General features: G+C 34.1%; 2 protein-coding genes across 2 annotated transcripts in view; both read right to left on the bottom strand.

The window, feature by feature from the left end:
- LOC115874530 overlaps positions 1-26,073 on the bottom strand; it is a 243,296-nt gene that overhangs the window by 16,636 nt on the left and 200,587 nt on the right. Inside the window, exons 3-7 of the mRNA XM_030889699.1 lie at positions 17,975-18,247; positions 16,267-16,484; positions 11,525-11,698; positions 10,671-10,800; positions 5,471-5,765 (exon numbers count right to left, since the gene is read on the bottom strand). Coding sequence (XP_030745559.1) covers positions 5,471-5,765; positions 10,671-10,800; positions 11,525-11,698; positions 16,267-16,484; positions 17,975-18,247 — 1,090 coding nt within the window. The remainder of the gene's footprint in view (positions 1-5,470; positions 5,766-10,670; positions 10,801-11,524; positions 11,699-16,266; positions 16,485-17,974; positions 18,248-26,073) is intronic.
- Positions 22,531-26,073, bottom strand: part of LOC115874531 (interferon regulatory factor 2-binding protein-like A) — a 63,533-nt gene continuing 59,990 nt past the window's right edge. The window contains exon 5 of the mRNA XM_030889700.1: positions 22,531-24,349. Coding sequence (XP_030745560.1) covers positions 24,224-24,349 — 126 coding nt within the window. The 3' untranslated portion in view covers positions 22,531-24,223. The remainder of the gene's footprint in view (positions 24,350-26,073) is intronic.

Raw genomic sequence — 26,073 nt, 5'->3', positions numbered from 1 at the left:
CAACCCTATGGGCAAGCGATGGATCAGATCATAAAATCCTAGTGGTAAAGTTCCATCGTAAACTACAGGCAGTGAAATTGATCAAAACGAAAAGGTATTCAGTACCTACTAAAGAAGGAATAATGAAAACAATGAAATCGGTAAAAATGCCCACACTAAAAAATGACGTACAAGAAATGTGGAATGACACTAGGACTTGGATAAATGAAATAGTTAAAGGAAGCTGCACATCTGGAAACATTAAATTAAAGTCTAAAACTTGGATGTCGAATAATACGATCAATTTGCTTGAAAAGAGAAGAAACCTAGTCATATCAACAACATTTGACAAAGAACACAAACTAAGAAACATCAATAAAGAAATAAAAAACAGCTGTAGACAGGATAAAAACAAGCACGTCCACGAGATTTGCACAGAATTGGAAAGACACTCGGCAACTAACGAATCTAGAGAGCTATTCAATAAGGTAAAATATCTCTCTCGTGAGTTTCAACTACGTACACAAATTATACAGGATGAAAATGGTCGAAAGATTACTGATCCGGATGGTATTGTTGAAGTCTGGCGAAAGTACTGCACAAAGCTTTACGAAGATGGTGAATCTTCTAATAATAATAATCGTCCCAACCAATTCGAACATGAACCGGAGATCCTTAAATCAGAAGTTGAACACCCCTAAATCGTCTCAAAAAAAATAAAGCCCCAGGTATAGATGGTGTAGCTGCTGAGATATTAAAGTCAATAGGGCAACCGGTAATTGATGTTATTCATTTCATATGCAATCTGATTTGGAAGACGGGAATTTGGCCAGACGACTGGTGCAGCTCGCTATATATACCACTATATAAAAAGGGTAATCCGGCAGACTGCAATAACTATCGAATGATTGCTTTAATTCCTCATGCATGCAAAATTCTCCTGCAGATTATTAACAACAGACTCAGGCCATATCTACTACCACAGATTGCAGAAGAACAAACTGGCTTTATGCCTGGTAAGGGTACCAGAGAACAGATAGGGAACGTACGACAGTTAATAGAAAAAGCGCGAGAATTCAACATAGAAATGTATCTCTGTTTTATCGACTATTCTAAGGCCTTCGATCTAGTCAAGTGGCAAAAACTTTGGCAAATACTCAAGGAAATGGGGGTTCCTGATCACCTTATTCTACTTATCCGACAACTATACCAACATAATTACGGACTTATAAGAATTAATGATGTCACATCAAATAGATTTCAAGCAATGAAGGGTGTCAGGCAGGGGTGTGTTCTCTCACCCCTATTGTTCAATATTTATACCGAGTACATAATGCGTGATATTCTCGATAACTGGCAAGGTGGAGTATCTGTGGGGGGAAGGAAAATCAATAATCTAAGATATGCCGACGATACACTAATCATAACATCAAGTGTGGAAGAAATGGAATTTATTATGCAACGTCTCCAAGAAACTAGTACAGAATTTGGGCTAAAACTTAATCCTAACAAAACTACTGTCATGATTGTGGACCGACAAAACAACAACCAACCTCACGTGGGAAACATAGCTGGATTTAAGGTGGTTAATAAATACTTATATCTGGGATCGCTAATCGACAACAGCGGCTCATGCGAAGGCGAAATAAGACGTAGAATTGCGCTGGCTAGAACAGCCGTAACTAAATTAACTAAGATATGGAAAGATACAGCCATCACTAAGAACACCAAACTAAGACTGCTGAACTCGCTTGTTTTCCCGATTGCTACGTATGGGACGGAAACATGGCCGCTGAAGAAAAGCGATACCAGGCGAATAGATGCTTTTGAAATGTAGGCATATAGACGTCTGCTACGTATACCTTGGACAGCCCATCGTACGAATGAGTCAGTTCTCCAAGAACTAAACTCACAACTCAGCCTCTCAAAAAAAATAAACCGATGTTTTCTGACATATATTGGTCACATTGCTAGAAGAACGGACTCACTGCAGCTGCTAATAGTCGAGGGAAAGGTAGAGGGAAAGCGACCACGAGGAAGATCACCCAAGAGATGGGTTGATCAAACTAAAGACCTAATCGGCCAAGGCCTTCATGAAACCGTCAGCATGGCTCAAAACAGAGCGGACTGGCACAATACGATAAAAACCGCTACAGGAACATCATAGTCACTAATCCCTCTTCAGGGAAACGGACCAAAGAGAGATGGGCAAGCGAAGTCTTCGGTCTGCGTTTACATGTCTAGTGAGTCGGAGATAGAAAAATTGCAAAGTATGTATTATACAGGGTGGCCCATCGAAAACGTTCCGCAAGGCATAACGGCCAGGGTAATTTTTTTTTTTCAGAAAATTCAAAAACACGTCAATTTTGTTTGTGAGGGGAACAATTTTTACCCCAAAAATGGTTGCAAAATCTTCAACCCTCTAAGCGGGGGTGTCATCCCCCAATTTTTTTCAAATGGGAAGGGGGGTCAAGTGGTACCGCATTGAAAAGGGCTTTCTATTCTCTATACTTTCCCACTTCGTTTTTGAAAATCGGTCGAGCCATTGAGAAAATATGAAGGATTGAAATTCGAAAAGTTTATTTAAACATTTATCAGAGTAAATGATAAGGATAAATTCCGCCGACCAATTTGCTGTTTTTTCTTGTTATTTCTAGATGTTTACGCATTTTTTCACTTGCCACAAAAATGAATGAAGGATCGGGTTAGGTAGAGTGTACTTTCTTTTTGAAAGGTGTAGTTAATCGGCACAACGGAAAGGTGTAGTTGTCGGTACTGGGCTGAGGACAACCCCAGGGTTTTTCACGAGGTGCACACACAAAACCCTAAGAAATTGAACGTGTGGGCTGGTATTTTTAGAAATTCTATTGTGAGTCCTTTTTTTCTTCCTGGAAATCTAACAGGCGATATGTACTTGGATTTACTGGAAAATACCATCGACCCAGCCCTAACTGACATCATAGAGAACAATCCTGGATACGTTAAAGCGGAACTAATATTTCAACAAGAGAATAAGTCTAGGAATATCATCATTTTTGTTAAAACCTACTTTTTTTAACATATATTTTTTTTTATCATTTAGTTATTATTTAGTTTATTTTTTTTATGTCCTGAAATAAAATTGTAATCTGTATTATCTATAATTTTATTTGTAATATTTCACCATTTCACCTGAATATATATATAATAAGAATTTATAATCGTTATGTATTAACATTGATGGTAAAATATGTAAATTGTTTTGTTGTAAAATTAACATGAATAAATTACTATTGCTATTATAAGATAATGTACTTAACTAAAACCGTTTTTTTATTTCACATTTCAATTCATATTGTGTTTATATTTGTAAACAATGAAATATATGTTATTAAATAATAATAAGAAGAAGAAAGTAAATAAATGTTGATCAATTATTAAAGACGCCTAAAACTGTTAATCAATAAAACTAGTAGTGTATTTGTATTTTTCTACTTGCTATATTAAAATTCCTTAGTATTTTTAGTTGATCCCTCGTATACGGCCAGCGTTCTGACTGATAAAATAGCACTTTCGCTGCACCCGGTAAACGCACAAATTTTTTATCACCTCGAAGGGTCACGGGCCGCCTTTGAAGTCAAAATAACAATAGAATTCCTTAGAGTAAGCCAACTGGTATATATTCTTTAAACTGTGGTAATAGACTCTTAATCCGATTTCTTTATTCAACACATCTTATTGTACTGACCCAAGTAGCATTTGGACGTTATCTAACGTCGGGTATACGTCGCGTCCAATAAATCCGACGTCGAGTACCAACGTCGCGTCGGTTCGACCGCCTGACGACCCTTATTTGCACCTAAATGGGGAATACAGATTCGGGTCGCCTCGACGTCGGTATCTGACCTAATAGGAAATGTAATTCTACCAATTACCAACGTCATATTACGTTGGATTTTAGTCACTTAAAATTCGTCGCTAAGCACTTACGTTACGTTTGGTTTCATATTCGCTACCAAGAATACATAAAAACCTAACCAAACTACCTAATTACAAATGGATTCATAATCACTCCTCGAATATAACTATAAGTGCCTACCTAATTTCATATTATAATAATTCTGAATCATTAATCCAGACATCAGTTTTGTCAACGGAAGTCACTTTTTGATATATCTGATTAAAATACTCCGGGAAAACAACGAGCGCCTTCAAAATTAGGTAGATTTATGAAATAAAAATATCTATAAAAAAGTAACTCGCAAAATATTTTTTTTATTTTCTAGCTGGTTTAATCATAAAACTGTACTGTGGTTCCCCCCTAACTCAACCTTATCAATATTATTCTACTAGAAATCGGAATGTGAATATAAATATTAAAAACAAAAAACGATTTTAAAATGGCTGACAATCGGATACTTGTTAAGAATGGCGGATTCCTGTGTCCGACTTAATATGAACTACCAATATACCAATTCCGACCGGGTCTCCAACATTAGTCGTCTCACACGACCGAAGTCATCAAACCGGACGACCGGCAATCGTATTATGACGTATATAATTCCAACGTACGCCACGTAACCTCACTTTGCGTATCTGTGATTTGTGGATTTGTGCAACTGTATTTTAGTTTTTGTTTTCTCCTTGAAAAAAATGGGCAGCCACTTTTTTAAGATAGTATATATACAAAATTTAAAAGAATTGGAACCAGTACCTCACATGTGGGAGGAGGATGGGGTCTGCTGGTTTCCTAAGCTAAAAAATGAAATTAAGATGCACCAGTGTAATACAGCATCTCTTCCGGATAAAAAGCATTCGTGGGTGGAGGCAAGACATCACTACTACTATTATTATTTTATTTATTAGCTTTCTGTAAAATGTAGATGAATGTCTAAATGCCTTTTTAGTGTTTTTTTAAGCATAATAAAAAAATTAAGTTTGTTTACAAAAACTTTTTATTAGGTTATGTTCATGATGTTTATTAGGCCGCAAATGCTACTTAATGGGTTGTATTTACGGACGTAAACAGAGATACGTAAATTAGGTTATAAATATAAACATAAAATACAACAAAATATAATTGGACGTTACTTTAGGGATTATCAGTGGGACGTATCCTATTCGGACAACGGGTAGACGTCGGGCTAGTTCAAGTATTATGTACGTCGTGCAAGCCAACGTGGGAACGACGTTGAGAAATTAATAAAAATGGTACGTTGTTATTTTGTACGTCGACAGATCGTTGGATTTACCGACTCGGATCCAACGACGTCGCTTTTAATAGGAAAGCGACGTTACCGGTCGTATCACCAGCACCAGACCTAAATTTGCACAAAGTCTGACGTCGCTTCAGGTCAGATTTAGTTCGAAGTCAGATAGATGCTACTTGGGGATGGTATTACACACGAAGATGGATGAGCACGGCGATAGAGAGGGAAGAGATTGGGGGAGGCCTACGTCCAACGATGGACCGAAGAGGCTGAATAGATAGATTAGATAGATATTTATTTACCTTTGGTTTCTTTAGCGTCGAATCTAGACAAACACAATTTTGATGTTCCTCCTTCAGCCCAATTTTGTTACAATTTTTTGCATAAGTATTCTTCTGCTCTGCAGGCGGTATTTCTTGGACGGGCAGCGTTTTCTTTTGACAGCTTTTCGGTTTTTTATTAGGCATAGCTACAGTTTGTGATCCGAAATGTTTAGACTGTAAGCATTTTGCTTTGGGAGCGACAGAGTTGAGCATCTGTGTTGATTGAGATAATGTTTTTAAGTGGCTTCCAAAATTCATTTGAAAATCGCATTTTCTAAAAAAAATATATAAATTTTTGTTTGTAATTGAAAATAACTCTAAGCAACATGCTCTGCAGATAAAAATAAGTAAAATAAAAAAAAGGATATTTATGGCGGGTCTAGATCAAACAGACAAGACAGAAACATTCATGTTTTACGACAAAATTGCGACAAATCCAATTTTTGTTTTGTTTCAAAATTCGGAGACTTTTCAATGTCCCGTCCCAGCTTCAATGTACTGTCCACAACAGTAGGAGACCACAGTGAAATCACACATGGTTAATAAAACTCATTCGCAACAACTAAACTTTTGACTTTGTTGTACTTTTGTCCTTGCGGTGTGGACAATTTGTCTCAAGCTTGTCTTGTTAGAATTCCACATTTTTTGTCGCAAGTTTGTCTTGTTTTTTGTCTCAAAATCGTGTTTACTTTTTGTCGCCTTGGTCTGGACCCGGCATTATACAGGATTATTCACCTCATACATAGACCCGGAGTACTGTAGCCAAATAATTAGATTTTTAGAAATTGTTAGTAATGGTACCGTTTAAGGACTACTAAAGCTATAATTTAAAATTATTTTCAAAAGATACAGTGGGTCGAATAAATAAAAAATATCAAAGTTGTATATTTTAAATGGAATGTACTGTATATTATTACATTTTTTAGTGTCTACGATTAAAATAAAGTTAAATAAAAACTAAACTATCTTATACAGAGTGTCTAAAAAAGTATATTAAATAATTATTAGCTTTACGAGTGATTATCACTATACCTTCCGTTTCCATTCCGTATCCGTTCCGTATTTTTATGGTATTGACGCTATACGGGGTAAGCTTCCGTTCCATATCAGTTCCATACTTTTTATTGTACAGGGTGTCCCACTAAGAATAGCTCTCGGCTGTGTTTCGGAAAAAAATATTTATAACTAAAGTGGCTATGGGAAATTGCTGGAAATTATTTTCAAGTTTGTAGAACGACCGCTAGGGGGCGCAACTGCAACAAAAAATAAGAAAATGGAGTTTTTATACACTGACTCGTCATTTCTTGTTCACTATTATTAATATCTTAATTATTAGATATTAATATATCTGGTATTATGGCATTCTGGTATTTCGTCGATTTTAAAATAAACTAACTTTCTATCTTACTGTTTTGTTAGAATGGGCCTAATCAAAAGGGCTACTGATACTGTATTGTAAAAATAAGGTAATTAAGGGCTTATTTTTTGGTATTTATTATAATTTTGCTAATATCTTCGGTTTGAAAGAAGATATCAAGATGCGGTTTTCGCTGACTTTTTAAGCTTTTACTATTCTTTACTATCAGCTAAAATAACACATACTATCGTATTTAATTTTTTTTTTGAAAAAACGCGCTATGTTTGTTAAATTGTAAGAAAGCGCCCCCTAGCGTCTACGTTCAAAATCTTATTATTATTATTTTTATGGTATAATATGGAGTAAGAAACGCTCTTTTAAACGAGCCCTCGTTTGTTGGATTCTGATCATCCAGTCCGGAGTTATTAACATATAAATAAAGATAGATCTAACCTTCTCCCACCATTTTATTTTAGCAGATAGGGGAAAATACTTCTAACAAAAAAAATCCAAAATTTACTGAAGATTATGAAGCTATTATTGGTATAGTACTCATTATCTAGGCAAAATTCTGTAAAAAATCTTTTCTTATTTTCCATAGCAGGTGCGCCACCTAGCGGCCGTTTTACAAACTTGAAAATAATTTCCAGCAATTTCTCATAGCGCCTTTAGTTATAAATATTTTTTTCCGTAAGCCCTACGGCTAATACTTTCCAAGATACAGCCGAGAGCTATTCTTAGTGGGATACCCTGTACAATTTATATCATTCCGAAAATTTTATTTTAAAAAATTGTATCTTTTAAAAAAGGTAATTGATTTAATAAGAGGTGAAAGAATAAATAAATATCAGCAAAATTTTAACGGAGCTGGTACAAATGTAAGAACTTGACAACGCTGTTTCCGATACAAAACAAAAAACACAAAAACAAAACACAACGCTTTATTGTACAAAAAGCCAAAACAGCTTCATCGACAAAGCAAAACAAAAAAGCACAAAAACAAATATACAAATAAACAAATAAAAATGTCATACAATACAAATCAATTCGAAAAAAAATTTACGTCATAAAATTACAAATAAAACATATATGGACATTGCAGAACACAGGCGTATCTAGAAAATTTTACAAAAGGAAAATTGCAAATGGATAAAATAATGTTATATATTATAAAATCAAGAGTTATAAAATATTACATACTAGACCTTTAACCAGTGTGTGAGATGATCAAAATTTTAAAATTCAAAATTGTTCATGATTAAACATCAACAAAAAAGTCGTTTACCGCATATAGGGCTCTCTCCAGTAAGTATAATTTCAGAGCTTTGCGAAATGCGGGAAAGAATGAGAGTGACTTGATATTCGAAGGCAAATGATTGTACATTTTCTTGGCATTGTACAGTATTGAGCCCTTAACTAGTTCTGAGCTCGGGGTTGGCAGATAAATATCGTGCTCCGCATTCCTAAGTGGATAGTTGTGAAAAGGACTTTCCGGAATAGAGAATATGTGCTTGCGGATTAAGCAAACGGATTAAAAAATGAATAAGGAAGGAAGAGTCAGTATTTTGAAATTTTTAAAGAAATTCTGGCAGTGAGTTCTACTGTTTAGTCCCAATAAGTATCGAACTGCTCTCTTTTGAAGTTTGAAAATACGATCAAATTTTGTCGCGCAGCAAGTACCCCAGAATGGAAGGGCATAACGAAGATGCGACTCAAAAAGGGCATAATAGACCATTCTAGAAGTTGATGAGTTAAGTTCTTTAGAAACTGATCTTAGCGCAAAACAGGCTGAGCGTAGTTTCTTTGATAAGGCTTCGATGTGCAAGTCCCATTTTAACGAGTTGTCTACAACAAGTCCTAAGAATCTCACAGAGTCCACGACGTCAATAGTGATGTTATTAAGTACAAAAGGTTGTATAGTACTTTTATATAACAAAACTTTAGTTCTTGAAAGGTTGAGGCATAGGAGATTAGAATCGCACCAAGATTTAATGGTGCGTAAGTCACTGGATATAGTACTATATAGTGCCGTAACATCTGGGCCGCTCCAAGTGAAACTAGTGTCGTCCGCAAAGAGGCAGATTTTACCGCTAATGTCTAGACTTGCAATGTCGTTGATAAACACCAGAAATAAAATAGGGCCAAGTACTGAACCCTGAGGGACACCGCATTCTATAGGCTTACAAGAAGCACAAGCTGCCTTCTGTTGCCAAGATACGACTTAAGCCATTCGAGCGGCACTCCCCTGAATCCATAGTATTGCAATTTGTTAATTAAGATATTATGATTTACACAGTCGAAAGCCTTAGGGAAATCACAGAAAATTGTAGCTGTAGAGTGATGGTTATTCAGGCTAGAGTATACATTATTAAAAAGGTCGAACATAGCATCATTTGTGCAACTGTTACTTAGAAATCCAAATTGATGGGTAGAAAGTACTTTATATTTAAGGAGAAAAGATAGAAGCCTTTTTTTAACCAATTTTTCAATGATCTTAGATAATGTGGGCAGGAGAGCACACACACACAATTGGGCGACAGTTCGAAGCTTGATCTTTATCACCTCCTTTATGCAGAGGAATAATTATTGCTGTCTTAAAGCAGTTTGGAAAAACTCCTTTTTGGAATGACTCATTAATTAAAGTAGTAAGATAGATTAATGTGCATTCCGGAAGTTCAGAGAACATTTTGAGAGTAAGCCCATCAGTCCCAGATGAGAATTTATTTTTAATACTTTTAATTGTACTACGGAGCTCATCTAATGCTACGGGCGTGAAGAAGAAACTGTGTAAATTCTCATTTGCTTTAGGGAGATATGAAAGTGAATCATGGGAAGGAGTTATGGTGTTCACTAAATTTTTAGCCACATTAACAAAGTAAGTGTTTAAATCTTCAGGTGGAATTAAAGACTGTGCCAGACGAAGCAGTCTTATTCCTTAAGTCATTTACAATAGCCCAAGTCTCTTTAGCAACATTACCGGATTTGGCTAGCCTCCCATTATAATAAATCTCCTTGGCAGCTTTTATAGTCTTACGATAAACCCTTCTATAAAGTTTCACGTAATTATGAAAGAAAACACTGTCTGTGAATTTTTTAAGGTGAGATAATGAGCGCATGTTCTTTGCAGATATACGCAAGCCTGTCGTAGACCAGGGTATACCTTGCTTACGTTTGATAGGCCTAAGAGGAAACGCCTTGCACGCCAGATTAGACAAGGTATTTATAAATCTAGAAAATTCGGAATCGACGTCAGCCGAGAGGACCACCCACTCAGTTGTTAGACATAGGTGGTGAAAATTTAGAAAATTTTTATCCGAAAAAATACGGTCCAATTTGCGCGAGGTATTTTTGCATTTGGATTATGGCAAAAACGTTGTCAATACTGCCTCATGATCAGAGAAACCTGAGTGAAGGACTCTACAGTCAACGAATTCCAGGTCAAAAGACGACACGACATAATCTATAGTACTAGAGCCAGTTTTAGTTATTCTAGTTGGTGAGTCAACATGCATGAGTATACCAAAAGAATGAAAAATGGACTGGTCCTATTCATTTACATGATATAATATTTTATGTGAACGGAAGGGAGCTGATATGGAAGGTATAGTGAGAATCAACCTTGAAACGGCCATAACTTGTTTAATTTAAATAGAACAAACATCCTGTATATGTTACGAGAATTAGATGCACAATTTAATTGTCTATGAAATTGTATTATACCATTATTTACCTATCCCTTCAAGTTTTCGTAGAAAATGCATTTTCTCATAATTTAGAGCTTTATTTTTTACTGCTTTTTCATTTATCAATAACCTAACTTACCCTTGACATGGCATACCAACTCCAACTCCTATCTCTGCGGTCTTTGGACATGCTTGGACCGTTTTCGTAGCCTGTTCCAGTGGATCTGTATTGCAGCCGCAACAATTGTATTGCTTTTTCACGGGCAAAGCTAATAAAAACAAACACAAAAACCTATTAGATTATTATGGCCATATCAGACGGTTCACTTGGACGAATAATCACTCAAGAAACCAAACGTCCGTCATTATGACAGTCCGTTATTCAGATGCAATGTCCGTTCTCAAGATTTGTCCGTCCAAATGTCCGTCAATTGAATTTAATTAATTCAAAATAGGTGGAAGCAAAATGATACTAAAATAGATATAAAATGTGTGGAAGATTTTCAGCATTTTTCTTTGGAGGATATTTCGTATTTTAACATATAAGAAATTATTGAATTTTGTTTGTCTTCAGGGGACTAATGCTCATACAGAAAGGTTTTATATTAAACATTATAATAATGACCTTTTAATAACATTCATGATAATGTAATTTTAACAGAACGTCAACGGTTTCTTGTAGACGTATCTGTTTTAAAAAAGTAGTGTTCTCGAATAGTTCAATTTAAATATTTTAAATAGTTTCTTCTTTATTCTTTGTATTTTTTTTGCTTGCGACGACGGAAAGAGATAAACTTTCCGAAACGTTAAGCATTTTTTTCTTTGTTAGGCAAATTTGTATAACTGTAAACATAACTTCTGACAAGCAGTGTCCGTTTAGGTTTAACGCAGAAGTGTTTTCAAAAAATAACTATTATATTTTGTAGATTTTCTTGCAGTGCAGTGAAAAACCTAACCTGACAACCTGTATAGTCACTGCTAGGTCACAATTACCTTCGCTAGGCTGAATTTTAGGTGTGCTAATACCACTTGTGGCACTCTCCGTAGCCTCAGAGATCGTTCTCAATTTCTCTTGGAGAACTTCGAAACTACTGGTTATGTCGGTTTGTCCAACTTCAGGCGCACTTCGGTACCTACTTAGTCCGTATTCTTCTATTAATTCGTCTTCTAAAATAATAGTAAAAATATATGATAATTTAATGAAATATCATATACAGGCTGGTCCAAACTATATTCCGGAAACTTCGGCAGTATATTCTGCAGATAAAAATAAGTAAAAAAAATCGTATATATGTATGTCCTAAAATGCTTAGTTTCGAAGATACAGGGCTTTTTTTAAAAAAAAAATACATTTCCATGAATTTTTACGCAAAAATATCTCTTGGTAAAAATTGCTTGGGAACTTTTTATTTTTTTAAATTGATCAAAAATCATAAAATTTTTCTTTTTCGAAAAAATAATGATAAAACAGTTTCTGTTGAATTTTTGGCACAAAAACATTTCAAATTTATCATTTCAGTCTAACTATTTAGTCAACATGTTTAATTTATGTCAGTGATGACAGGTATTGATAATTTCGGTTCCAAATATCTCGAGAACCATTACTCGTAGCGGTTTTTAGCAAGAGACTTTTTTTTACGTAAAAAACGTCGTAAATGTATACTTTTTACTCAGTAGTTTTATACAGGTACGGACGAAAAGTTATTACTCTTCAAATCAGTTAAAAATATGTAGGTGGCGCCCTCTACAAGTAGGAATCATAATGGTATCGAAATCAAATTTCTCACATCAATTTTCGTCCAAATATTGACGTTACTTCAGAAATTATTTGGAAAAAATCGAAATAAAAATGAAACTTTCACTCCCTCTATCTCCGAAACTAAGCATTTTAGGGCATACATTTATACATTTTTTACTTATTTTTATCTACAGAATATGCTGCCGAAGTTTCCGGAATACAGTTCGGACCACCCTGTATATAGGATATTCCTTAATATATTTTTTTAATAAATAAGTGACAACCTGGCAATTTTCTCTTTACAACTGGTTTGAATATATCTTGGTTTCCGTATGTTGTCCAGGCAGCGCTAAAGGAACTCAGTTTCACGGAGGTCAATTCTAGACTAGTGTGGGGTTGTTTGAATGCATGACTAGGGCATGAGGGTCACAGGGGTAACGAAAAGGCAGATGAAATGGCCAAACAAGGCTCAGCAACTCCAATGATAGGCCCAGAACCCCTCTGCGACGTTGCAAAAGCACTCATAAGAATGGTCACAGGTCACACAACAGTGAGTGGTCAACAAATCTCTAGAGTGGTGGAGAAATTCATCTGAGCAGTGACAGGTGAAAAAGTTCATAGTAGAATCACAGATTAAGTATACTTACCACAGATTAGGTATCCTATAAGTATACAGATAAAAATCTTATCCCTAATTCGTGGTACGAAAATTGTTTTTTATGACGATGTGCAAACGAGTAAAATTTCCTGTGCGCAAAAATAAACTCGCGTAAAATAACAATAAACAGCGTAATAGAGAGATATCGCTAAACCGAATAGCGTGCATGGACGTTAATAAGGCCAGGTGTTATTTCCTTTACGTGAGGTGGTATTAACTCTCTTCATTTATAGTTATCGGATCGGAAAGAATTCTTTTCACGTCGCGTCCGCTATTTAAACTTAACCTAACTTTCAATTTAAAACTTTGAAATTGTTTTGTTTACTAGGTATTTTAAAACTAAAGGGCTAAAGTGCTTATTCCCAGTGCTTTATTGTTCAACGTCTGCCAGTCGATTTAGGGCAACAAGCAACAAATTCTCTTAGAAGGGCTAAGTCGTCATCTGCTGTAAACCTAAGCCTCTTTATAGGTTCTTTAATATTGGAAGAGGTGGAATCCATCTTTTTTTTTGGGCCATATTTATTTAATTAAAACTAATCCCAGCTACTTAAATATCAAATTACCTAATAAAACTAAAGTAATAATTCAAAACAATTCAAACATAACCTAAAATAAAAGATCTCGCCGGCCGGCCCCGGTTGTCAAATACCCGCACATGCCCATTTAAGCAATTTTTAAACGTTATTTAGAAATAGCGCTTGTGTAATTGATCCGCAAATTACGTCAGGCGGTAACGTTATTAGCGGGCGTTGCATTAAAAATTGACTCGCGCATATCGTAACCATGATAAGGTACGCGTAAATACTGCATGACGCTATTCGGTTTTCCGATATCTCTCTAATAACTGTGCCGGTCAGGCGCTGTGCACAGTTTTAGAGGCCATAAGTGGGCGTGCTATGTGCGCAAACTAGTAACCTAACTAGTGCCCGATTCCGAAAATTGGAACCACGAAAAACAATAAAGAAAAAACAAAGTTTATAATCTGTGGTAGAATATTTGGCAAAATTGGCGGTACCCTGATAAGCAAAGTCAGAAAGACTGTAAAAGCTGTAGTGGGTCTACTAACAGGACATTCTGCAAGCTTAATAAGCATCTAAAGGGAATGGGATAGACAGACGAAAGCATGTGCAGCTTTTATCAGTCTGAATAAGAAACCACAGAACACATTTTATGTCCATGCCACTTTTGGGACGCATCTGGTATAAGATGGAGGATTCAGTCTCCAAGTTGTTACACTTTTTGAAAAAAAAATATGACTGGAGAAGTTAACCTAGAAAAAAAATATTAAGGAATATCCTATATACAGGGTGGTCCGAACTGTATTCCGGAAACTTCGGCAGCATATTCTGTAGATAAAAATAAGTAAAAAATGCCGTATAAATGTATGTCCTAAAATGCTTAGTTTCGGAGATAGAGGGTGTAAAAGTTTCATTTTTATTTTGATTTTTTCCAAATAATTTCTGAAGTAACGTCAATATTTGGACGAAAATTGATGTCTGGGAGTTTTTTGACATGAGAAATTTGATTTCGATACCATTATGACTCCTACTTGTAGAGGGCGCCACCTACATCATTTTTTAACTGGTTTGAAGAGTAATAACTTTTCGTCCGTACCTGTATAAAACTACTGAGTAAAAAGTATACATTTACGACGTTTTTTACGTAAAAAAAGTCTCTTGCTAAAAACCGCTACGAGTAATGGTTCTCGAGATATTTGGAACCGAAATTATCAATACCTGTCATCACTGACATAAATTAAACATGTTGACCATAGATAAATGCAACAAGTTTAGATTGGAAAGCCCGTATAAATTTTGGATCGCGAAATTATTTTGGGTCGCGACCGTTATACGCGATTTGGCGCTGCTATAGCGGTCGCTAAGAACAACGGCAAACAAAAACAGAAATAATTTTTTCTTGTCAAAGTCAGAATCTTCAAAAATCATAATAATCTTTCAAAATCTAAACCGCTCTCATTAAAGAAATCCCGAAAAGTGTTTATAGCGTCCATTTTCAAAGTAATTATTGCTATCTTGTGAGTTTAATTCAAGTTTTATTTACTCCAACCGGTGATAATTGTGAAAAAGTGGCATTAAAAACTTAAAAAGCTGTGCTGTGAACTGTGACCTGCAAAAACCATCGTAGATCGTGGCATAACGTCGGTTTCCAATGTTTCATAGGTATTTCATACATGCGTCCTTATATAAAATAAAGTTTCTTGTATGCAACACACTGTATTTTATTTATAAAATTAAACGAAAATAATAATACTTTTGAATAACAATATTTGGCGATATAATTCCGGAAAAAGCCGAACCGCTCCGAAATTTTCAAAAGTTTTGGGTCGCGACCGTTGCAAGAATAGCGCCAAATAGTGTTTACATTGTCCTTATGGGCACTTTCCAATCTAAACTTGTTTCATTTATCTATGATGTTGACTAAATAGTTAGACTGAAATGATAAATTTGAAATGTTTTTGTGCCAAAAATTCAACAGAAACTGTTTTATCATTATTTTTTCGAAAAAGAAAAATTTTATGATTTTTGATCAATTTAAAAAAATAAAAAGTTCCCAAGCAATTTTTACCAAGAGATATTTTGCGTAAAAATTCATGGAAATATATTTTTTTTTTAAAAAAGCCCTGTATCTTCGAAACTAAGCATTTTAGGACATACATTTATACGGCATTTTTTACTTATTTTTATCTACAGAATTTAGTATAATCTATGGTAGAATATTTGGCAAAATTGGCGGTACCCTGATAAGCAGTCAGAAAGACTGTAAAAGCTGTAGTGGGTCTACTAACAGGACATTCTGCAAGCTTAATAAGCATCTAAAGGGAATGGGATAGACAGACGAAAGCATGTGCAGCTTTTATCAGTCTGAATAAGAAACCACAGAACACATTTTATGTCCATGCCACTTTTGAGACGCATCTGGTATAAGATGGAGGATTCAGTCTCCAAGTTGTTACACTTTTTGAAAAAAAATAGGACTGGAGAATTTAACCTAGAGATCAGAATAGTACCACAATAGATCTGAAAATGTCGCAGTGGAACAGGCCGATAGCCACCTAAAAAATCTAAACTAATCTTTTTTCATTTTGTCTAGTCCAGAGATTCCCAAACCTTTTTTTTCTTAGACCAATTTCAAAATTCTACTAGTTTCGGTAGAGGTCTGGTCAGAGGATTTTACTGGTTTCGAGGACTGGTGAAAAAATGAAAAAAAAATGATCTAACGATGGAAATTTGCCTCGTGGCGTAAACCTCTGGGATCTACCTGGAGCACTTTGGGAATCGCTGGCTAATCTATGTATATTATTCATCCTAAGTTCGTTACCTGCTTCATTTCTTCTAGTTCTGGGTCTTGTTTCGAAGTCCGGTACGCTGCCACAGTCCCCGGCTCTTCCTACAGAAGTTGGCGTTTTTTTTAGTTTATCTGGAGTAATACAAACGTCTATATGGTACTCCTCTTCGGACTCGACTGTTGTAGAGGGCGTCGCAGGTAATTTATCCTCGGACTCTGTATAATCCGGATGGGGCTTAATACTATCCGTTCTGTAAATTTTAACTAATTTCAAGGTTTTATAATATAATATTTTAATATCTAGTACAATGATGATGAACTTTTGAGCTTTGTGGCATTGGCGGCTTAACCATGAGGTCAAATGGTCAATATAAATCAATATTTAAATTTTTAATATCGAAAAAAAATGTTAGTTTCAGTTGCCGTAGCTTTGTCGTAGCCGAGAGTTTGAGATGCAGCGCGAAATTTGTGTAGGTAATAATTCATAATTTTCTGGTTCTGGAAAAATGATGTACTCTTGTTGACTGATTCGGGAATAGATATTTTCAAATAGACACATATCCCTAGCAGCATTTGGACGTCGGGACAACGTTGTGTCACGCGACCAAACGTCGGGGCGCAACGTCGGCACAACCTTGTGCCAACCCTAGTCTGCACTAGTTTGGAGAATAATTTTTGGGTCGAAACGACGTTGGATACCGACGTTGGCTAGCAGCCTAATTTAGTATAAACTGCAACGTTGTTTAAAATCCTAATTCACAGAAATACAAAACTATAATAATATGGCGTCTAAGTCGCGTTTTATCCCAAATTGGGATAATTAGAGTAAAAATATTATTTTTATGATTTAGTTAGAGACATATGTCAGATGGCAGCGAAGGAAAACAAAACAAAAGTATTTAAGTGTGGACGATGTTTGAAGATCATAATTATTGAAACACTTTAACCGACTCTGTAACTCATTACCCAAGGCAAAAAAGTTAAACGCAAACAACTTTATTGATAAATGTATTGTTTCTACTTTGAAAAATACTAATGGGCCTTAAAATTAAAGAAGTTTTAAAAAATTTCTTGAATTTTTTTTTAGTAAAACGAGAATAATTTATTCGCAGTCGAAAAAATTGTTTCCGCGTGTTGTTTAGGGTCAAATATTTCAAGTTAATGTATTCAAAAAGCAGGAATTGCTATTTTAGGAATGAAACATTTTCTTATTCAACAACATGGCGGCTTTCACTTTGTTGTTTTGGAGATTAGATGGAGTAGTTCGAGTAGTCGCATACTGGACTAATAAAGTCGCAGTTCAGCAAAAACAGGTAGTATACTAGTCGCAAGATTGCCTAATTTAGTCATCCTAGAGTCTAGCTTGTGCCGCCCTCTATAATCTAAATAAACGAGGGAGTGGATGAAGTATCGGTAATATGTCGATGTATATTTAAATTTAGTTTTATATGTACCTTTCTTATGTCCCATTTTAATTAAGTTTTTTTTTTATAAAAACAAAAACAGCACTGAACTGTCTGTTTAAAATAAAAAAATAAAAGAAAGTTTATATATTTTTTTTCTTGACATCTTGGTCCAGGCTAACTGTGCACCCGGTACAAGTACCTTGTAAGAAACCAATTAAATTTGGTCACGTCTTAAAAAAAAATCGACACAATATTTTTAGATATTGACCGCCCTACAATAATAACCACGAGCCGCCACTGCTCTGTGGTAGTGTTTTATTTTGTTTTCAATTTACCCTTTCACCAATTCGTCCGCTTGTTTTTTCAATTTCTTTATCGTATTTTCTATGTCAGTGCTGCTGCTCGTGTTTGGCGTCGTGGACGAGGTGTTGGCTTCCGCGTTTACCGGTTTTATAGTCCTGATTCTTCCCAATGCCTTTTTCACCCTGCTGATCAACACGTTGGCTTCCTGAATTTTACCTTTTATTACATCGTCTTCGAACAGTTGGTTTCTTGAGTGTGATTTGGATTTGAATAAATCTTTTTTGTTTTCGTCAGTTGAAGAATCTCTACAAAAGAGTATTGTTACTGGAAATGTGTATTTTGTCATTGAAACTGAAAGAATAGAAAAACAATCTACAGGGTTGTTCACCACATACGACACGGAGTATTGTAGCTAAACGATTAGGTTTTTGCAAATTGTAAGTTTTGGGTTCGTTGAAGGACTATTAGAGCTACAATTTAAAAATATTTTTACGAGATACAGAGTGTCCCAAATAAATAAAAAATATCAAAGTTGCATTTTTTTAAATGGAACACCCTGTATATTGTTATATTTTTAGTTTCTACGATTAAAATAAAGGTAAATTTGATTCAGGTTTACCGCATTTTAATCTTACCGTTTTTTGAAATATTTAGTTTTTTTTTGTCAAAATACAGTAATAATTTTAATACTTCATTTCTCTAAGTGTATTTAAGTTTTTAAAACCAAATATTGTACCGAAGTATTTCTATTTACTAAATTTTGTATTGCAATAATAAAAATTATACTACCTTATACAAAGTGTCTAAAAATTTATTTTAAATAATTACTAGCTTTAAACGGAAATAACTTGTTTAATTTAAATGGAACATCATGTATATTTTAGGAGAATCAGATGCACAATTTAATTGTCTATCAAATTGTATTATACCATTTTTTACCTATCTCTTCAAGTTTTCGTAGAAAATGCATTTTCTTATAATTTAGACCTTATTTATCAATATACCCATAGAATATTGACATTTTAGATTATTTTTAAAGATGTAACAAATTTTGTAACAAAAAAAAACTGAATTTTGTATGTGTATTAGACAATGTGGTAAAAAGTAACACCTTAAAAATTTTATTTTATTTTTTGATGAATGCTTATTATAACAAGAGAGACGTTCATTCTCATAACTTATTATTATATTGATTTCTGATTCAAATCCACATTTATTTAGGATAATTTATTAACTAACACATTTAAATATGTAATTAATTAATATTTGGGCGGAAATAATGGTGGTATATTTAATTAACGGTATACTTTTTCATAAAGATTTAAATAGTTTTCTTTTTGTATACAAATGGGCTGGTGATATCGTTTTTAGCACCTGTACATTTTGTACATTTGTTGCTTTAAAAACAATCTAAAATGTCAATATTCCATGGGTATATTGATAAATGAGGTCTAAACCTTTCTTGAAGTGGCGTAGCGCTACTACCGCAAACCCCCGCAGCTGCCTGGGGGGGCCGAAACCTCTGAGGTCCGGGAATAAAATAATATAAATATAGAATTATTCCCAAAATAAGGAATAGCGGAGGTGGCCGGGGGGGGGGCCTAATACAAGTTTCGCGGGGGGCCCGTAATTTGTCGCTACGCCACTGTTGAAGGGATAAGAAAAAAATTGGTATAATGCAATTTGATAGACAATTAAATTGTGCATCTGATTTTCCTAAAATATATAGAGTGTTCCATTTTAATTAAAGAAGTTATTTCCGTTTAAAGAGTTAGACACTCTGTATAAGGTAGTATTTTGTTTAATGCAACACAATATCTGATCAATAAATAAACTTCAGTAATTATTTAGTATTAAAAACTTTAATATCCTTGGAGAAATGAAGCCTTAAAATTTTTACTGCAATTTCATATAATTGAAATTATTCCAAAAACGGTAAGGTTTAAGTGTGATAAACCTTAATCAAATTTACCTTTATATCAATCGTAGAATCTAAAAATAGAATAATGTACAGGGTATTCAATTTTAAAAAATACAACTATAATATTACCTATTTACTTATTTGGGACACTCTGTATCTTGTGAAAATATTTTTAAATTGTAGCTCTAATAGTTCTTCAACGAACCAAAAACTGACATTTTGTAAAAATCTAATCGTTTAGCTACAATACTCCGTCTCGTATGTGGTGAACAACCCTGTAATTGCAATATTATGCTTAAATATATTTTGATGCCCTCTATGCTAATATTTGCATATTATAACTAAAAAATGGTGAATACGCTAGGTTTTAAAACCAAAATAAGGATCGGGGAACAGGTAACAAAAACAAATATAATTCCTGATTGTTACAGATTTTTTTCTCAATTTTATTTTCGACATCCATCACTAACAGCAAAAAGTATTGTACAAGCCTTATACAATTAATATATAATATATTAAACATATGATTTTTTAGTTGTTACAAATAAACAACTTATACGAAAAATATACAATTCTGACATTGTCAATACAAATTAAATGTACAACAGCGATCAATCTGTGCATTTATCACAAATTATTATTATTATTATCGTTTAAAAAGGGTTACTTTGCGCGTTCTACTTCGCAAAATACAATTATTATTCAAGTTTTTTTATTCTTTTTTACTAAAAAAACACGTACAATCTAACGGATTTGTTTCCTTTCTAGCACTGGGAACACTAAAATGTTCGATTATCTTAAAAAATAACTTTTACAAGGTCCCAAACAAAATGATTTCAACATTTCTAAAATGTTTATATAACTATATCTCGAGCGTGTGTGTATTTATTTCAAAAATACAAAAGTAATCACATCGAAGATACCAAGAAAAATACCTGGTATTCTACTTAAAAAATGTTCATACAATTTAAAACAATTCTTCGTTCTATATACAATACTATACAATGACAGTCCACGATATAACTGTTTATTTTTTGTCTGTTAAAATGTCAACTGGTTATATTTTCACAAAATTATGTCCAGGTCTAAAGATTTCGTTTTTTTTTGTTCAGTGTTACCTAAAAGTCTGTATCAAGCACAGAAACATTATTGTAGTGATCTGAAGTAGGTATATGACAAATATACAGAGAATGTTAAAAATGTCTTTTGTTTAGATATGAGGAATGCTACCATATTTTTTTAGAACTAATATTGTATGTTTTTATGGAATGGCGATATATACACTCAACTCAACTCAATTTTTGGTCAAGTTTTTTTTAAAATGTTATATTTTTATTATTTTTAACCCTATTTCCTCAATTTTTTTAGCAAACTGTATTAAAAACTTTAGTATTTTACTTATTACACATGGTTAATCGAAGAGTTGTTTTTTACCCTATCTTTAAAACACCCTGTGAAATAATTTCATGAGCAAATTGGCCTAAAACATTATCTTTCGGTCAGAACTATGTCTCCTGAATATTTTGTTCTTTGACTCGTGTTCAAAACATGCTAAAAATAAGAAAAGTATAAGACTTCAAACTTGACAAAACATTTTCCATTGCATTTTTTTGCATCTGACTGTAATTTACTGTCCCAAATAATTGGTTCTCCTTCAATGGCATTTATAAGATCCTCAATATTGCTATCAAGAATTCTCTCCATTACTAATAATTAAATAATACCTAAACTATCTTTCCACGAAAATAATCGATAACAAACCTAGGGTTGCCAACTTTCAGAATAAAAAATCGAGGACAAGAGGATAAAAAAGAGGCACAGGCAAAACATTTTTTGAAACCTCGCCCAATTATCTAGATTTTTTACCAAAAAAATAAGTGGTTGTAGAAAAACTTTAAATATTATTTTTTTTATTTTTTAACATCGAAACTGAAAGGTATTATTATACCTTTGAGTTTACCTGTTATTACAGGTATCATACCAACCATAAATAGAGTAGGTATATCATATAAAAATGTTTTGAGTTTTTACTAGAATCGACCCTTGATAAAAAAAGGGATTAGATTTAAGTTTACCTTTGATCCAGTCTGTATACTATTTCTTTGGATTTTCTGCACGTGTGAAAAAACTACACTAAAACACTATATCTTATAGAAAATAAAATATTGTGCCTTGAATTTGAGGGATTTCATCTGAAAAATTATTAATTTGGAAGAAAACCGGCAACAAGCGGCACAAAATAATAATATTTCCGTGCGTCTTCTGGTCGCAACGACCAACGGACGGCCAGGACGTTAGTGTGCGCTATCTCATTTGATTTAATGGTTTTAGAGGTAGGTGCGGCCTGGCCGGTGCGACCTGGTCGTCAGTGTCTTTGAGCCCTAAAATGGAGTATGTGGTCGAAAGAAGATACCATCACTTTGATTAATTATTATTTAATTAATTTTTATTTGAAAGATTTCCGAAATTGTGGCAAAAAAATCGAAAATTCACAGAGATGGAGCTAAAAAGCAAAAAGCAATCAAATTTATAACTGACAAATCAACACAACTGAGGCTGAGATTCAGCGCAAGCTACATAATATTCGTACCCAAGCAAACCAGGAGTGGAACAAAATTATAAAAAGAAAATGTAAAATCGACTTCTGACATTCGCAGAAAATTGTTCAAATGCTTTGGGTCTTCATTTCTTATTTTTTTAATAACATCGCGTAAGCTCCAAGACTAGGCCTTCTGGCAATCCATTATTTAACCCATATTCTTTTTCTAGATTTTCTGTTTGCGTAAAATTGCAACAAGAAGAGCAGTGGCTGCAGCTCTCTTTTTACAGCGCGACATTTTTCTACTAAACAATATACTTGTGCAATATACACCATACCGTGTATACGTGCATGCAATTTCTTGCTCAAAGCATATGCCTAGAAAGTACTTGTTGCAAGAAATTGCTTTAAAATTTGGTTAAATGTAAACACTATCGCAAGTTACTCTAGCAAGTTCTATCGCAATTTTCTATCCTGTGTAAACTACGCTTTAAAGGGGATAAGTATGCAGCGTCACTGGGAGGAAGCAGCACACAATAGAACGCAATGGAGGAGAATTGTAAACTCAGTTAACAACGACTACCAAAAAGTAAAGAGGCAACAAAGTAATGAGATTTTTGAATGTCCAGAGTGCGGAAGAGAGATAACATCACTTATCGGGCTTTTCAGTCACAGAAAAGCCCATGACAGGAAACGCCTTACGTAACCATCTTCAGATGCGTGTCAAATACTCCTCAGCGAGTAATGGCAGTAAGTAAGTAAGTGTATACGCAGATTTTAAACAAAGCTTTGCTAAATTTGAACGGCGAACACCGGTAGTGCTAGGCTTGGTGTAAAAGTACTCAAAGTTAAAACTCGTATCTAAACAAAGACATTTCTAACATCCCCGGTACATAGATGTAGTTCCAAACAAGTCCGGGTTTTTCTCTATAATAAACCGATACTGACACATCGGCCGGTTTATATATGCATTAATATTAAAAAATGTTTAAATACTCTTAAAAATATCAGCGAGTGTTGGAGTTCCTATCTGTCAAAGTCCCAACAGGACTTTGCGTTTTATTATTAGTTTTTTTTGACTAGTTCATATTTATTTCCCATTTTGTCTCCGCACAACGAAAAAAGAAAACAAAGAAACCGAAAAAGACAACTGTTTTTATTTAACTGTAATAAAAAATTATCAAATTCTGTAAAGAAAGAAAAATATTTAAAACTTTTTCGTTTGAAAAAAAAATAAATATAAGAAATTAAAAATAAAAACGCGGAATTAAATCCCAATGACGAAAAAAATAATGAATAACAAAATAAAACAACGAATAAACTTAAATATATAGATGATTTGTACATTTAGCATGCCGATCTATAATAGGGTATAGTACAAACGACGACAAATATATTTACAAGTCCGCCACAAAGAAAATAAAAAGTATTATATTAATTGTGTCACAATAAGTTTTTTTTCTCTAAAAATCTCTTAAATATCTTCTACGTTACTATGTACTATGTACAGGAAATTTTCGGCGAAACTGTATAGCCTTTCACAGTAAAAAGAGACAACAGAATAAAACAAGAAGATTCTTGTTTGTTTTTTTTAACGAAACTATTATATAAACTTCCACAGCCATGTTGGGATTATTTCTACTAACAAAATATTCTTTCTTTAACGCTTTTCCTCTCTTCTCGTTCCGTTTCCGTTCGATAAAAATGTCGAGCAATCGCCATATTATTTGTTCCTTCTCCTTAATGGTTCTGACAACGACGCTTTCGGCCATTTCCACAAAATTTTACGGGTTTTTCCTCCAAATTCGACGATACGGCCCTTTACGATTCCCTTTCCTTCTTCACTTTGTATTCTTCGCCTAGGATTGTGGCGATTTCGCCCTGCATGAAGGCCCAGGGTACGTTGGAGTTGGCCAGCGGGCATTTCTCACCGCTCGGACAGTACACCTGTAACAATAAAGTATGTTTAAATACATCATAAGTAAACAAAATGCTGAATAGTGCTTTCAAAAGTAGTAGACAAAATAACCAATAATTATAATTAGTATTACGCTTAATAGTCGAATTCGGGCAATGCCCGAGAAAAATACGTAAATCTAGTTTTGAGCAAGGAATATTTCCCAAACCCGAAAAATTAATTTTATTCGATTATTTTTTTTGCTTATAGTGTGATTTAATTGCATTGGTTTCATTCTTTTTGGTTGGATTGGTTTATTACAGTTGAGGGTTGGAATCTTTGATGTTACACAGCAAAATAAAAACACTGAATCACCACAATACACCAAAACACTTTTATTTTTACACTGGACGCGCGTTTCGCTAACCATGTTAGCATCATCAGCAGATGATTATAAACTAAAGTACAATCTACAAGTTGAGCGTTTATATACTCGCTCAGTGGGCACCGAGTGGGCGTGGCAAAATCTAGCCAACCGAGTCAGGGCCCACTGAGCGTAACTGTTAGATTTCCGCCACTAGAGTAGTAGGAACAAAGAACTTGAAGGAATTGGACCGTTGTCTCTGTTCATACTATCTTTACATTTATTAATTCTGATGCTTTCATATGCATCTAATTGCCTGTAATTTGAGACTTGTTTAATTAATTTTAAATTATTAAGATCTATACAATGTTCTTTATCAACAATATGTTCGGCAACGCAAGATTTATCCGGTCTACCATATGTTATCTGAGCTAAATGTTCTTTAAATCTAGTTAATATTGATCTTCTAGTTTGCCCAACATATTTCTAATTACAATCTTTACAAAAAATTTCATAAATACCCGACCTGTCCAGTGGAGGTGTTTTATCCTTTGGATTACCTAATAATTGTTGTAATTTATTATTAGCACTATACACAAGTTTATAATTGACATTCTTAAAAATTCCTTTTAGACCACGGGATAACTCTCTATCAAACGGTATCGAAAAATATTTAGACGTATCTTTCTCCACTTGAAAAGTCGAATTTTCAGAAATCATTAACCTATACCTACGTTTTCTAATTAATTTATCAACTAGTGAAGGAGAATATCCATTACACTCAGCTACATTCCTAATGTAATCTCTTTCTTTTTTTTAAGAATGTCAATTTTAAACTTGTGTATAGTGCTAATAATAAATTACAACAATTATTAGGTAATCCAAAGGATAAAACACCTCCACTGGAAAGGTCCGGTATTTATGAAATTTCTTGTAAAGATTGTAATCAGAAATATGTTGGGCAAACTAGAAAATCAATATTAACTAATTTAAAGAACATTTAGCTCAGATAAAATATGGTAGACCGGATAAATCTTGCGATGCCGAACATATTGTTGATAAAGAACATTGTATAGATCTTAATAATTTAAAATTAATTAAACAAGTCTCAAATTACAGGCAATTAGATGCATATGAAAGCATCAGAATTAATAAATGTAAAGATAGTATGAACAGAGACAACGGTCCAATTCCTTCAAGTTCTTTGTTCCTACTACTCTAGTGGCGGAAATCTAACTGTTACGCTCAGTGGGCTCTGACTCGGTTGGCTAGATTTTGCCACGCCCACTCGGTGCCCACTGAGCGAGTATATAAACGCTCAACTTGTAGATTGTACTTTAGTTTATAATCATCTGTTGATGATGCTAACATGGTGGGACGCGAAACGCGCGTCCAGTGTAAAAGTAAAAG

Source organism: Sitophilus oryzae, unplaced genomic scaffold, assembly GCF_002938485.1.
Source record: "Sitophilus oryzae breed Bouriz unplaced genomic scaffold, Soryzae_2.0 scaffold_1297_pilon_pilon, whole genome shotgun sequence".
Taxonomy (NCBI): domain Eukaryota; kingdom Metazoa; phylum Arthropoda; class Insecta; order Coleoptera; family Curculionidae; genus Sitophilus; species Sitophilus oryzae.
This window is presented reverse-complemented; position numbering and strand designations above follow the sequence as displayed.